Raw genomic sequence first — 12697 nt, 5'->3', positions numbered from 1 at the left:
CATAAAGCAAGCATATGCAAGTAGAAGTCTAATAGCTTCTAATCTAGCAACAGGTGCAAAGGTTTCATCAAAATCAATTCCTTCTTCTTGATTATATCCCTTAGCAACCAGTCTTGCTTTATTTCTAATTACATTTCCATGCTCATCTAATTTATTTCTAAAGACCCATTTTGTGCCAATTATTGAATAATTTTTAGGTCTTGATACTAAGGTCCAAACATTATTTCTTTCAAATTGATTAAGTTCCTCTTGCATTGCATTAATCCAATTATGATCATTTTCAGCTTCTTCAAAAGTTTTAGGTTCAAGATGAGATACAAAAGCACAATGATTAAGTACATCTCTAAGTGAAGAACAGATTTTTACCCCATGCATAGGATCACCAATAATTAACTCCTTAGGGTGGTTGTGAACATACCTCCATTCCTTGGGTAGGTCATTTGTACCTTGAGGTTGTTCTTGAATTTCTTCACCTCTCTCATCTTGTTTGTCTTCTTGATCCTTGTCTTCTGGAGTTGCTGAATCTTTCAGAGAGATCTCCTTCATACCTTCTATTAGTGGATCTGCATCATCAACACCCTCATTCTTCCTTGAAGGAAGATCGTTAGATTCATTAAAAATAACATGTATGGACTCCTCAACTACTAAAGTTCTTTTGTTGAAAACTCTAAATGCTTTACTAGTGGAGGAGTAACCTAGAAAGATTGCTTCATCTGATTTTGTATCAAATTTATCAAGTCTTTCTTTGCCATTATTTAATACAAAACATCGGCAACCAAAAACATGAAAATATACAATATTTGGTTTTCTTCCTTTCCAAAGTTCATAGGGGGTTTTCTTTAAAAATTGTCTAATCAAAGCACGATTTAAAATGTAACATGCTGTGTTAATTGCTTCCGTCCAAAAATATCTTGGAAGGTTGCTTTCACAAAGCATGGTACGGGTCATTTCTTCTAAGGTTCTGTTTTTCCTTTCAACTACCCCATTCTGTTGGGGTGTCCTAGGAGCAGAGAAGTTATGGCCAATTCCATTTTCATCACAAAAATTTTCAAAGTCTTGATTTTCAAATTCAGTTCCATGATCACTTCTAATATTTTGAATTGAAAACCCTTTTTCATTAGTGACTTTTCGATGAAATTTAGTGAAAATATGAAAAGTTTCATCTTTGTGTGCCAAAAAGAAAACCCAAGTAAAACGAGAGTAATCATCTATAATTACAAAACCATATCATTTTTCTCCTAGACTAGTGGTTCTAGTTGGTCCAAATAAGTCCATATGCAAGAGCTCTAAAGGTCTAGAAGTTGAAACAATATTTTTGGATTTAAATGAAACTCTAGTTTGTTTACCTAATTGGCATGCATCACAAATTCTATCCTTTTCAAAATTCAGTTTTGGCAAACCAAGAACTAATTCTTTCTTAATTAATTTTGAAAGAGAATGCATGCTAATATGTGCAAGTCTACGATGCCAAAGCCAACTAGTCTCATTAACTTTAGCATTCTAGGAAACTAGGCATTGCATGTCTAATTTGGCTAAATCATTCAAATCTACCATATAAACATTGCCATGCCTATGTCCTATAAATTTAATGCCATCGTTAATAGGACTAGTCACAATGCAAACAGATGATTCAAAAACAACTTTATACCCTTTATCACAAAATTGACTAATGCTAAGTAAGTTATGCTTTAAACCTTTAACTAACAAAATATTTTTAATGTATTTGGAGGGAGTGATACCAATGTTACCTATCCTGATGATCTTTCCTTTGCCATTATCTCCAAAGGTGACCATCCCTCCATCCTTAGCATCAAGCGTGATGAATTGTGATTCATCACCAGTCATGTATCTCGAGCATCCACTGTCAAGATACCATTTCCTGTTTCCTCCTTGGGATGCTAGACACACCTCATTTTCGTGTGCCATAAGGCACAGGTTGGCTTGTTCTGTTGAGGTTTCCTCATCGGAGCTTGAGTCATCACTCGCACTCCAAGTCGCCATCATTACTTTCTTTTTGAACTTTTTGGGACCTTTCTTCAGTTGTGGACATTCGGATTTGAAATGTCCCGGCTTCTTGCACTCGTAGCATATAAGGGGTTGATCTTTCTCGTTCTCTTTGCTTTGTTCCCCTTTTGTGAATGACTTCTTTCTCATCTCCTGTTTCCTTTTTCTTAGAAACTTCTTAAATCTCCGGGTGATGAGAGCCATCTCTTCATCCTGTTCTTCATCTTCAGTGTCATCCGTTTCATCATCAAGCGAAGCTGTGGATTTGAGGGCAATGGTTCTTTTCTTTTTGACTTCATCCTCTTGATGTTGCTTCATGCTAAGTTCATGAGTCATCAAGGATCCAAGAAGCTCTTCTAGAGGTAGAGTGTTCAAGTCCTTTGCTTCTTGGATGGCAGTCATCTTGGCTTTCCAAGTTCTTGGCAATGACCTGAGAATCTTCCTTACAAGCTCACTGTTAGTATAAGATTTGCCAAGACTCTTCAAACCATTAATTATATCAGTAAAACGAGTAAACATAGCAGTTATGGACTCATCATGCTCCATTTTAAATAATTCATATTTATGCACAAGCATGTTTATTTTAGACTCTTTTACTTGATTTGTTCCCTCATGGGTTACTTCTAACCTATCCCATATTTCTTTAGCAGATGCACAAGTAGAAATGCGATTAAATTCATTTTCATCAAGTGCACAATAAAGAACATTCATAGCTTTAGCATTTAATTGTGCCAATTTCTTATCAACCTCATCCCATTCTTTCTCGGGTTTGGTTGACTCCTCACCATCTATAATCTTGGTGGGTGTGTGAGGACCGTTCACTATGATACTCCACATATCATAGTCGAGTGCTTGTATGAATATCTTCATCCGAGCTTTCCAATAGGTGTAATTAGATCCATTGAAAAGTGAAGGTCGGTTGGTAGATTGCCCCTCGGCTAGAGAAGTACCGACATGGGTTGCATAGATCTTTGGCTCTTTGATTGTTAGATCAAAGAAGGGCTAGAGCACCGGGCTCTGATACCACTTGTTGCCCAGCTATGCAACCCAAGAGGGGGGGATGAATTGGGTTTTATAAAATTTAAGCTTAACTAATTACTTATGAAAAGTATTTGTTAGAAGCTTGATGAATGAAGAGAAAGACTTTAGTTCAAGATTAATTACCTAAAGCAAGAATGCAAGGATATAATAAAGAAATAAAGAGAAACAATAAAGCACACTACAAACACAAGGATTTATAGTGGTTCGGTGCCAACCTTGCACCTACATCCACTCTCCAAGCTCCTACTTGGAAATTCCAATCCACTATACTTGTATTCAACCCGAATACAAACGTCGGAACCTCCGACACTAGCTATCCCAAGCTAGTCCACTTGTTTTCCGGGTACAAGCCAACCCAAAACACTCTGATTTCATGTTCGGATCAACCTTCCCTTGTTTTGGAAACCCTCCAAAAACAAGAACAATTACTCACAAAGAGTAAGACAGTTTAGAGCATAAATAAGTACAAGAATAGCTCCTTAAATGAGCGAATATAACATTAAATGCACTTTACTCAAATGAAGAATCCCCTTTTGGATTTCCTCAAGGTGGATGAAGAGTTGAATGAACGCTTGAGGAATAGGTGAGCTTTGATTGAAGGCTTCTTGAAGGCTTTGAAAGAGCTCTTGATCAAGGTTGAAAAGTTGGCTTGAAAAACCCTCTCTTTGAATGCTCTTGAATGCCCTTTTGAACGCTCTTGCTTTTCTCTTTCAAAATCTCTTGTATGTCTCTTGTGTATATTGTAGATCTCTTGTATCTCTCGTGTATATTGTAGATCCCCTTTTTGTTTTTCACCTTTTGAAACCTTTTATAGCTTTTAGAAACAAGGAAAAATATTTTAGGCAGAAAAAGAGCCGTTAGAGCATTTAAAGTGAGCATTAAAGGCAACTAAAATGGGCAAAAAACTAGCCGTTGCGGACAATTCCTGTCGCAGGGGTCGACTCATGAGTCGACTCATGCTTCAGGGGTCGACTCATGAGTCGACCTCTGTTGCAAAAATCAGAGATTTGGGTTTCTAGATATTTTGGCCCAAAACAGCAGAAGTCGACTCATGAGTCGACTCATGCCTTGTGGGTCGACTCATGAGTCGACTCACAGGTCGTGCCAAGCCAAAAAACCAGCGTGCCAAGGGAAATTTTAGCGTGCCAAGCAGCTCATTGTGCCATGAGTTGACTCATGAGTCGACTCATGCACTTCAAACATTCATAACTTCAAAAATATAAGTCCAAAAATAATGAAATTTTCATCAATAGATTACAAATCACTTGTTCTACCAAATAATACTATCAAATCAGGATTTTAGTAAAATTACGATTTTGCCCCTGAAGAGCATAAAGACTTTTTCAAATAAAAATATTTGTATCCCTTCAATCTGCTTTGTAATCATCAAAATCAATCTAGGAGCAACAACCAGTGACCCCACAGTCACATAGAGCAGCACCCGACTCTCAGAGCAAGTAAGCCTATTAATAATTTTTTTTATTTATTTTAGAATTTTATATTTAGAAGCTTCACATGTTTAGACTTAAGTCCAAAAAAAAAATTTAGGAAGTAAAAATTTAATCTAACCATCCAAACGATGGATCGAGAGTATCTATAGCTCCGTATCATCGAATGGAAATATAAAAATAATTTATTTGAGAATCAGAGTAGTGTATCAAAATATACGTCTCCATATTAATATTTATATTTTCATATCAAAACTTATTAATAATATTTTATTTTTCTTCATTACAGAATGCTGAAATATCCGGCTCTCATCCATTAGCTGCTGAAGAGGATGTACAGAAGCAGGAGGAGGATGAGGAGGACGACGAAAAGGATGTTACATGATTTTTTTTTTTTTTGATATGCATGTAATTTTTAAACTTGTAAAGCAGATTTGTAAAACTGTATAATATATATTTTACTTTTTATTATAATTATTTTAAGTAGTTATTATTTTATTTATAATAAGTTTTAGTAAAAAATTATAAAATAAGTTTTAAAATATTTAATTATAATTTTTTTAAAAAAAATCTATTAACGACGGCATTAGTGACGGCTATGCCATCGCTAATAGTTTTTTAAAATTTGAATAAAAATTAAAATACTATTAGCGACGACATTAACGACAGCGTTGCTAATAGTTTTTTTTAAATTTTAATTAAAAAAATTTAAAAACTATTAGCGATGGTATCACTGATGCCGACACTAATTACTTTTATTAGCGACGGCCAAGTTGCCGCCACTAGTAAGGATAATTAGCGACTGGGTTATTTTCATCAGTTTTTTAGCGACGGGGTGCCATCGCTTATACAAAATCACTATTAGTGACGGTATTTAACCATCGCTAATAGTATTTTTTTTTAGTACATGTCTTGCATACTTTCAATCCTTTGAACCAAAATCTAGTCCAATTATGACTTAGTCCTTTGAAGCCTCTAAACTCGCGCCTCAAGTCTATGAAGGCTGACAACCTCCATCCTAGAATCCAAATCGACCCTAGACTCTTTGAGCTAACTCTATGGCTCATCTCCTGATCTCCCAAGATTTGAGAGCACCACACCTGAGCCTATATTAGAGAGAAGTGGATATAAGTAAATAGGTGTGGGAAGAGGAGAAGCAAGCATTCTGACTACTTATATTCAACTCTTATGCATGAACAAGCATGAAACTAGGGCAGCATCAAAGCATAGGCACCCTTTAACACAAATGCAGTGGCTAGAGGACCTTGCGTGGTTAGTTGTGAAAGCTTTTTGCGTGGAAACCAACCCCTTTTATGTAAATTAGATTATTTATGCCTCCTTCGTTGGTTGGTAATCCTGATTGCCAGTGCACTAGATTTAAAAGTCAAACCCACAGCTTTTCTGAGTTTCCCTTGCACCAGTTGGATCTAAAATGTATACCTCTATTTTCCAGGTGTACTCAGTGGTCTATGAGTATTATTAACAGTCACAACCTATATTTATGGCATGATCATAGATCGATTTTGGTCCTGACAAGTTGATGGATATATATCTATGGCTTGTCAACATCCATTCCAATTGTTCCTCTTAACTAAAATTTCGCACATGAACTTGACTAACTGATTTCTTCTCTTTGGGATTGTTTGCATGGACTAATGCAATGATGCATTGCACAACTCAGGCATGGTATGACCTCAAAAGAGAACAAATACGATTAAAATGAATTCTATTTCCAACCATGGACATTCTTTTTTTGGTTTTTCAATACAAGCAAATGATCTCTGGGAATCTGACTCATGTACGGCCTAATTCGGCAAACTGGAACAACTTAGCTGGCAGAAGATCTGTCTGTCTGTTTGCAAGTGATCTCGGCACATAGATGAAGAATTTCACCAATCATGTAACAGCAAGTGCCGTTGCGAAATTCTGACCAGAACTCTGGGATCAGGTCATTACTGCGAGCACTAACCTGATTGGTTTGAAGCACAGTATCACTGCCTACCTCAAAAAACCCCACTCTGTCGTGTACTTCTCTCATTGCTAGAAACCTAGTGGCATAGACAACATCATCCGAGGGTTTTGCCTTGGCATTAATACTCAACCCAAAACAAGTTTTCCCACTGTCCTCATTCCAGGAAGCCGCTAGACTGAAGAGTTGGTGGCCAAACTGGAAGTCCTGCGACTCTCTTCTGGCTTTCTTGGAAAACATTTCCCACAACTCATTCTTGGTAAGGCTAAAATAGACTTTGCAACAGTCATCTGGGAATGGAAGCCTGGTAACCATTACGGGCGTTCGCTTGTATTTCCGCTCAAGAAATTGGTTGCTCGAGCAGAATGGTGATCGGCACCGGCGGCAGTATGGTTCCCTGACTTTGAAAAGTAGGGCCTCAGTGATAGCCTTGGATATGGATTCAGGGTAAAAGAAGTCACATTGGAGGGCCTCTTCCAGCTTTTGGTGTGTCAGGTAGGTGAAGCGGATGAGGCATTCGAGATGCAATTCCTTGGCACTGCAACGGTCTTCTGGTTTTGGGTAGTGGATCCGAGCCCAATACAGCAAAAAATCATACAAAACATCTTCTGATTCAACCTTGAGATTGTCCATGCAGAAGACAGCTTTGATTGCAGAGAACGGTAGCTGAAGAAGTTCATTCTCAATGCTGATCGGTAGAATCAAAAGGTTTATTAGTCACTGAAAAACTAAGATTTATGCAGAATGATTATTCACAAAAGTTATTCAAAAAAAAAAAAAAAAGGATTAGGTGATCAGTAGTAACCTCGTTCTATGACGCTCTTCCTTTTCTTTCAGAGACATCATTCTATTAGGATTAGTTTCAGTAACATAATCCATTGCTTTCTTCGCTAGTAACTCTCTTATATCGGCCCAGTGCACTTTATCGCAAAGCTTGAAGCAAGAGAATGCCCAGTTAGGCTTCCATACCAGCTGGCGTATGCATTTCTTAGCACATGAAAGAACCTGGAACTTATCTGAAGCCAGCAGCAAATCCACGATTTCTTCGTAACATAGTGATGGCATACTAGAAGAATGAATGAACTCCAGAAGCCCAATGAAGGCATTTTCCTCTGTTCCATCAAATCATATACAAAATATCACATCGATTACTGGGTGAATAAGTCACCTTGAAGTCAAATAGTTTAGCACATACCAGATGCTTCAATTTGAATGGTCAGAGGTCTCTCTCGTGATTCTCTCTTCATTTCACCGTGTAACTGCAAAAGTGCAGTAGGTGGTCAAGTGATTTGAACAACATAAAAAATAACTGTTAAAGTGCGGTAGGTGGTTAAGTGAATTGAACAATATAACCAAGAACTACGAAAGTGCGGTAGGTGATTTGGTGAATTAAATAAAAAAAAATGAGGAACTAAGATGAAACTTAATTTAGGTTCTTACCTTGCGAAAGAGAGAGCTTTGGAAGGATAAAAGTGAATAATCAACATTAATGACTATTTCCACAGAGTAATCGCCAGAAGTAGAAAAATCTACACTCGACCGCCTAGAAATATGTATACCACGCAGAGCCTTATTCCCTACAGTAACGTAGAATGCAAGCATTATTCTATTTAGAGCTGAAAGAGCAAATGAGCCATCTCTTTCGCTTCTTAAAATGGAAACAAAAGTGCAAATCTAGAACTATGTCAATTGATTCAGGCTTCTTGTTAATATTTGACAAACTGTAGATGTTGAATAGATAACCAGAAGCTGGATGGACAACAAGTATGAAGGCAGGCGGTGATCTAAAGTTTGCCAACCTATGATACAAAACATGAGCATGTTTTGCAAAAACAATTATAGATGGCAGATCACAATAAAAGATGAAATTTAGATGTGAACTCATTAGATATGGCTTTATTTTTCTTTCTTTCTTGGAAAAGAAAGATAAAAAACATTAGATACGGTTGGAAGTAAGTTCCATTATCCGTGCTTAACAAGTACTGTCTGTAGTTAGATGTACGCAATGTCAGATGGGATAAAAACTCAAGAGAAACCAAACAAAGCTCAATGATGAAATACATCAGCGCCATATTATGGAACCTTCAGCATGAAAGTCATCAATGACGGCTACATAGAGCCTACTCTAGATTCTATAGGCTTTCTGTAGCCAAGAAAACCTATCGGTATGAAACAGAAACTTAAAGGTATATAAAGATGCACCAATCTGGAGAGTGATTACAAACAATATGACACTTCAAAATAAATTGAAGTCCAGAAGTTGTCTTTATGTCCTAAATAGTTCTCCTCTTTTTCCTATTACTTCAATTCTTGGTTCTTAATTGTCTGGTATTTCACAGCATTCACTCATTTAGTCAACCTTCATACAAATGTTGTGATGATTATGCAAATCATTCATGATCTATGGGTCCATTTGGATTGTTTCGTTAAATTCCATATTGAACATTGATAATAAATCTTGACCAAACAAGCAAAAAGAATACACAGTCAGAGGAAAAACAATAGAACAATCAACAATTGACAGAAAAACAATATCAAGCATTGCAAAATTTGGAAAAAAATCAAACTTCAAGATTCCTTGAGAGACTTCTGCTTCTTTTTGACGTCTGCACATTTACCAGATCCATTTTCCTTCTAATCTAATTTGAGAAAGGAAAATGAAAAGCAATAAGTAATCACTCAAAGAAATAAACCTTCATGGTTATCGACATCGTCTGATCTCTCTGCATTGGGCTGCAGAGAGTCTCTTGTGCCGATGCGTTCCCTGTCATCAGGTTGTGGCTTTGAAACAATCCGTACCATGAGATGTTGATCTGGATTACGGATACTAATCCCCCCATCTCCTTTAGTCTTTTTGGTGGGTGACTCCATAGATTGTAGGAATAGGGAGGCGGAGGGAGAATCCGATAAGTCGCTGGGAGAGCGGAGGAAGAGGACGTAGGCAGGGAGGGAGCAGACGTGGGGTAGAGAGAGAGAGATGATCTCATTAACCCTACCTAAGCCCAGTTATAAAGCAGAATCCAAGTGTTAGCTGGGAGGGCGGAGGAAGGAGAAGCGAAATCCGCCAAGATGACGGAAATAACGGTTTTTGGCAAGCCAGAAGATAGACCGTTGCAACCGCTAGAGAAACGTGCATCTAGCGTTGGCGTAGCTACAACTTTTAATTTGAACAGCACCCACCGTACGCTCCCAAATAGCATCCCAATTAAGCTAAAATTACCTCGTTGCTACCTATGAAAATTTAATTTCCTTCTGGTTTTGAGTATTTGGTTATCTTCTTGTAATTTCCTCTTTTAATCTAAAAACTGAAACGTCATCTCTCTTCAAAATTCTTTATCTCTCAAAGTTAGGCAAAATCCTACCATATTTAATTTTTTGATATGATCTACCACATTAAAATTATCAAGGATTTGAAGCCTCGAGAGCCCACAAATGTGGTAAAATTATCAAGGATTTGAAGCCTCGGGAACCCACCAATGATCCGAAGCATCAGGGGCCATCAGGTTTAGAAAAGCCGTGCGGATCCTCTACCATACACCGCAGAGTGCGGTGCACGGCACATCTCGTCTATCGTACAATCGATGATCGTATATGATCGTATATGATCGTGCACAATGAATATGCATCCACATACAATCATTCGTCATACGATGGATGATGTGCTGTGCATTGCACCGTATGGTGCTGAGAGAACCCGAGCTCCTGGAAGAGAGGCGTTGGAAGAAACATGACCATTGAAGCCGTAGCTGATGCCATAGTCTACCACGTGCACCTTTGTCGCCATCTCAGCTACGTTCAAAATGGTCTCGCTAGAGAAGAAATGAGAGATCTTCTGGAAAGGGCATGCAGACATGCAAAGATGATGTGCCTTCAAGGTGTCAGCCGTACAACTTCGTCTCGCCACCAGAGCGTTGTAGACCTCGCACCCCATGCTCGCTAGGCGAGCCTGAAGCCCATCGGCGAAGTAATGGGCCCGCCTCTGAGTCGCATCTCCATAAGGGGAAGGGTGCTGCCTGATCTGCTCCAGTAGTTCATTTGCATTCCAGCGATCGTCGATTGCACAGCACGAGCCCAGTGGATGAGGATATTTCTAAGATCCACCACCTCCCTCTTGGGTTTGCCTCTTCCCGCGACCCTTTCCACTGCCGGACCCTCCGGATTGGTTGCTCCGAGACCTTTTGCTTGCCTCCTCCTCCATTGCCGCACGAAGTTGAGAAAGGACCTTTTGTACGTGCCTCCCCAGTATATGGCAAGATCGTATCGAACATGTCGCTACGAATGGTCTGATCAGGGAAAACAGCTGACTGTTTATTGCTTCTCCCCTCCAGCTCCCAATCATCACTATGTGGATTCTTCCGATCTCTCAACCCTGTGACAGATACTCCCTCTCCTCCTTCTATTCCTTGACGTCGACCAATTTATTCTGTTGCTTCGGTTCTTCCTGAGGCATAGAGACAGAGAGCAGGGGAGACCGGATTTTATAGACGGGAAGTTTCCCACTTCATTTTTTAATTTTTTGTTCGATACTATTTTCGTTATTTTAAAAATTTATGAGAATGTGACAATTAGATTCAAGCCAATATTAATGGGTTGTCTAACTGTATGAGTTAGATCGTAAGATTGAATAAAATGTTAAGGATATAATTGTAGGTTTTGAAAATTATTAGGTGTAATTGTAATTTCGATCTATTTTCAAGACGGATTTTTTAATTTATCCTCTGTTGGGTATAAAATACCTCCCAGTCGAAGTTCGTGACAGGAGTGACCCTCCGGGGATCCAACCGACTTCCGACCTCCGACGACGCCTCTTCAAATCTCCCGGGTGGCCGAGCCCCCACAACACTCCCAAGTTTTGCTGACGGATAAGCCCCCACCAGTATCGATCGGATTCTTCACGACGGATGGACTCCACCTAAATTTCCACGATGATCGACCATCTTCTAGACTCCGCCCGGACTCCTACGGGAGCCGGACCTCGTCCCCAACTCCAGCTGCAGGTAGACTCTGCCCGGACTCCTACGGGAGCCGGACCTCGTCCCCAACTCCGGCTGCAGGAAGACTCTGCCCGGACTCCTACGGGAGCCGGACCTCGTCCCCAACTCCGGCTGTAGGCAGACTTCGTCCGAACTCCTACGGGAGCCGGACTCGGCCCACAACTCCAATTGAAGGTAGACTCTGTTCGGACTCCTACGGGAGCCGGACCTCGTCCCCGACTCCGGCTGCAGGTAGACTTCGTCCGGACTCCTACGGGAGCCGGACTCCGCCCACGACTCCAATTGCAGGTAGACTTCATCCGGACTCCTACAGGAGCCGGACTTCGCCCCCAACTTCAATTGCAGGTAGACTCTGCCCGAACTCCTACGGGAGTCGGACCTCATCTCCAACTCCGGCTGCAGGAAGACTCTGCCCGGACTCCTACGGGAGCCGGACCTCGTCCCCAACTCCGGCTGCAGGAAGACTCCGCTTGGACTCCTACGGGAGCCGGACCTCGTCTCCGACTCCGGCTGCAGGCAGACTTCGTCCGGACTCCTACGGGAGCCGGACTTCCCCCACAACTCCAATTGCAAGTAGACTCCGCCCGGACTCCTACGGGAGCCGGACCTCGTCCCCAACTCCGGCTGCAAGTAGACTCTGCCCGGACTCCTACGGGAGCCGGACCTCGTCCCCAACTCCGGCTGCAGGCAGACTTCGTCCGAACTCCTATGGGAGCCGGACTTCGCCCATAACTCCAATTGCAGGTAGACTCTGCCCGGACTCCTACGGGAGCCGGACCTCGTCCCCGACTCCGGCTGCAGGCAGACTTCGTCCGGACTCCTACGGGAGCCGGACTCCGCCCACGACTCCAATTGTAGGTAGACTTCGTCCGGACTCCTACGGGAGCCGGACTTCGCCCCCAACTCCAATTGCAGGTAGACTCTGCCCGGACTCCTATGAGAGCCGTACCTCGTCTTCAACTCCGACTGCAGGAAGACTCTGCCCGGACTCCTACGGGAGCCGGACCTCGTCCCCAACTCCGACTGCAGGAAGACTCCGCCCGGACTCCTACGGGAGCCGGACCTTGTCTCCGACTCTGGCTGCAGGCAGACTTCGTCCGGACTCCTATGGGAGCCGGACTCCGCCCACAACTCCAATTGCAGGTAGACTCTGCCCGGACTCCTACTAGAGCCGGACCTCATCCCCAACTCCGGCTGCAGGAAGACTCCGCCCCGACTCCTACGAGAGCCGGACCTCGTCC

At 41.3% G+C, this 12697-nt stretch overlaps 1 protein-coding gene across 1 annotated transcript; it reads right to left on the bottom strand.

Moving 5' to 3' along the window:
• Window positions 1-6280: 6280 nt before the first annotated feature.
• On the bottom strand, window positions 6281-10393 carry LOC109505102 (BTB/POZ domain-containing protein At2g46260-like). Its single transcript, XM_019847086.2, has 6 exons — window positions 10138-10393; window positions 9156-9458; window positions 7903-8039; window positions 7658-7721; window positions 7268-7574; window positions 6281-7150 (listed from the first exon to the last, which is right to left on the bottom strand). Exons 1-6 carry the CDS (start codon window positions 10391-10393, stop codon window positions 6322-6324), a joined length of 1896 nt encoding a protein of 631 aa, XP_019702645.2. The 3' UTR covers window positions 6281-6321.
• Window positions 10394-12697: the final 2304 nt, after the last annotated feature.

This window comes from Elaeis guineensis, chromosome 1 (genome assembly GCF_000442705.2).
Source record: "Elaeis guineensis isolate ETL-2024a chromosome 1, EG11, whole genome shotgun sequence".
NCBI lineage: Eukaryota > Viridiplantae > Streptophyta > Magnoliopsida > Arecales > Arecaceae > Elaeis > Elaeis guineensis.
This window is presented reverse-complemented; position numbering and strand designations above follow the sequence as displayed.

Bases quoted from the DNA above. Each gene is read 5' to 3' on its own strand.
- LOC109505102 (XM_019847086.2), bottom strand. From the start codon at position 10,393: ATGGGGTGCGAGGTCTACAACGCTCTGGTGGCGAGACGAAGTTGTACG. The intron at 9,459-10,137 runs GTGCAATGCACA...AACTGGGCTTAG, and splicing joins GGTTCTCTCAGCACCATACG to GTAGGGTTAATGAGATCATC. The intron at 7,151-7,267 runs GTTACTACTGAT...TCTACCGATCAG, and splicing joins GAAGAGCGTCATAGAACGAG to CATTGAGAATGAACTTCTTC.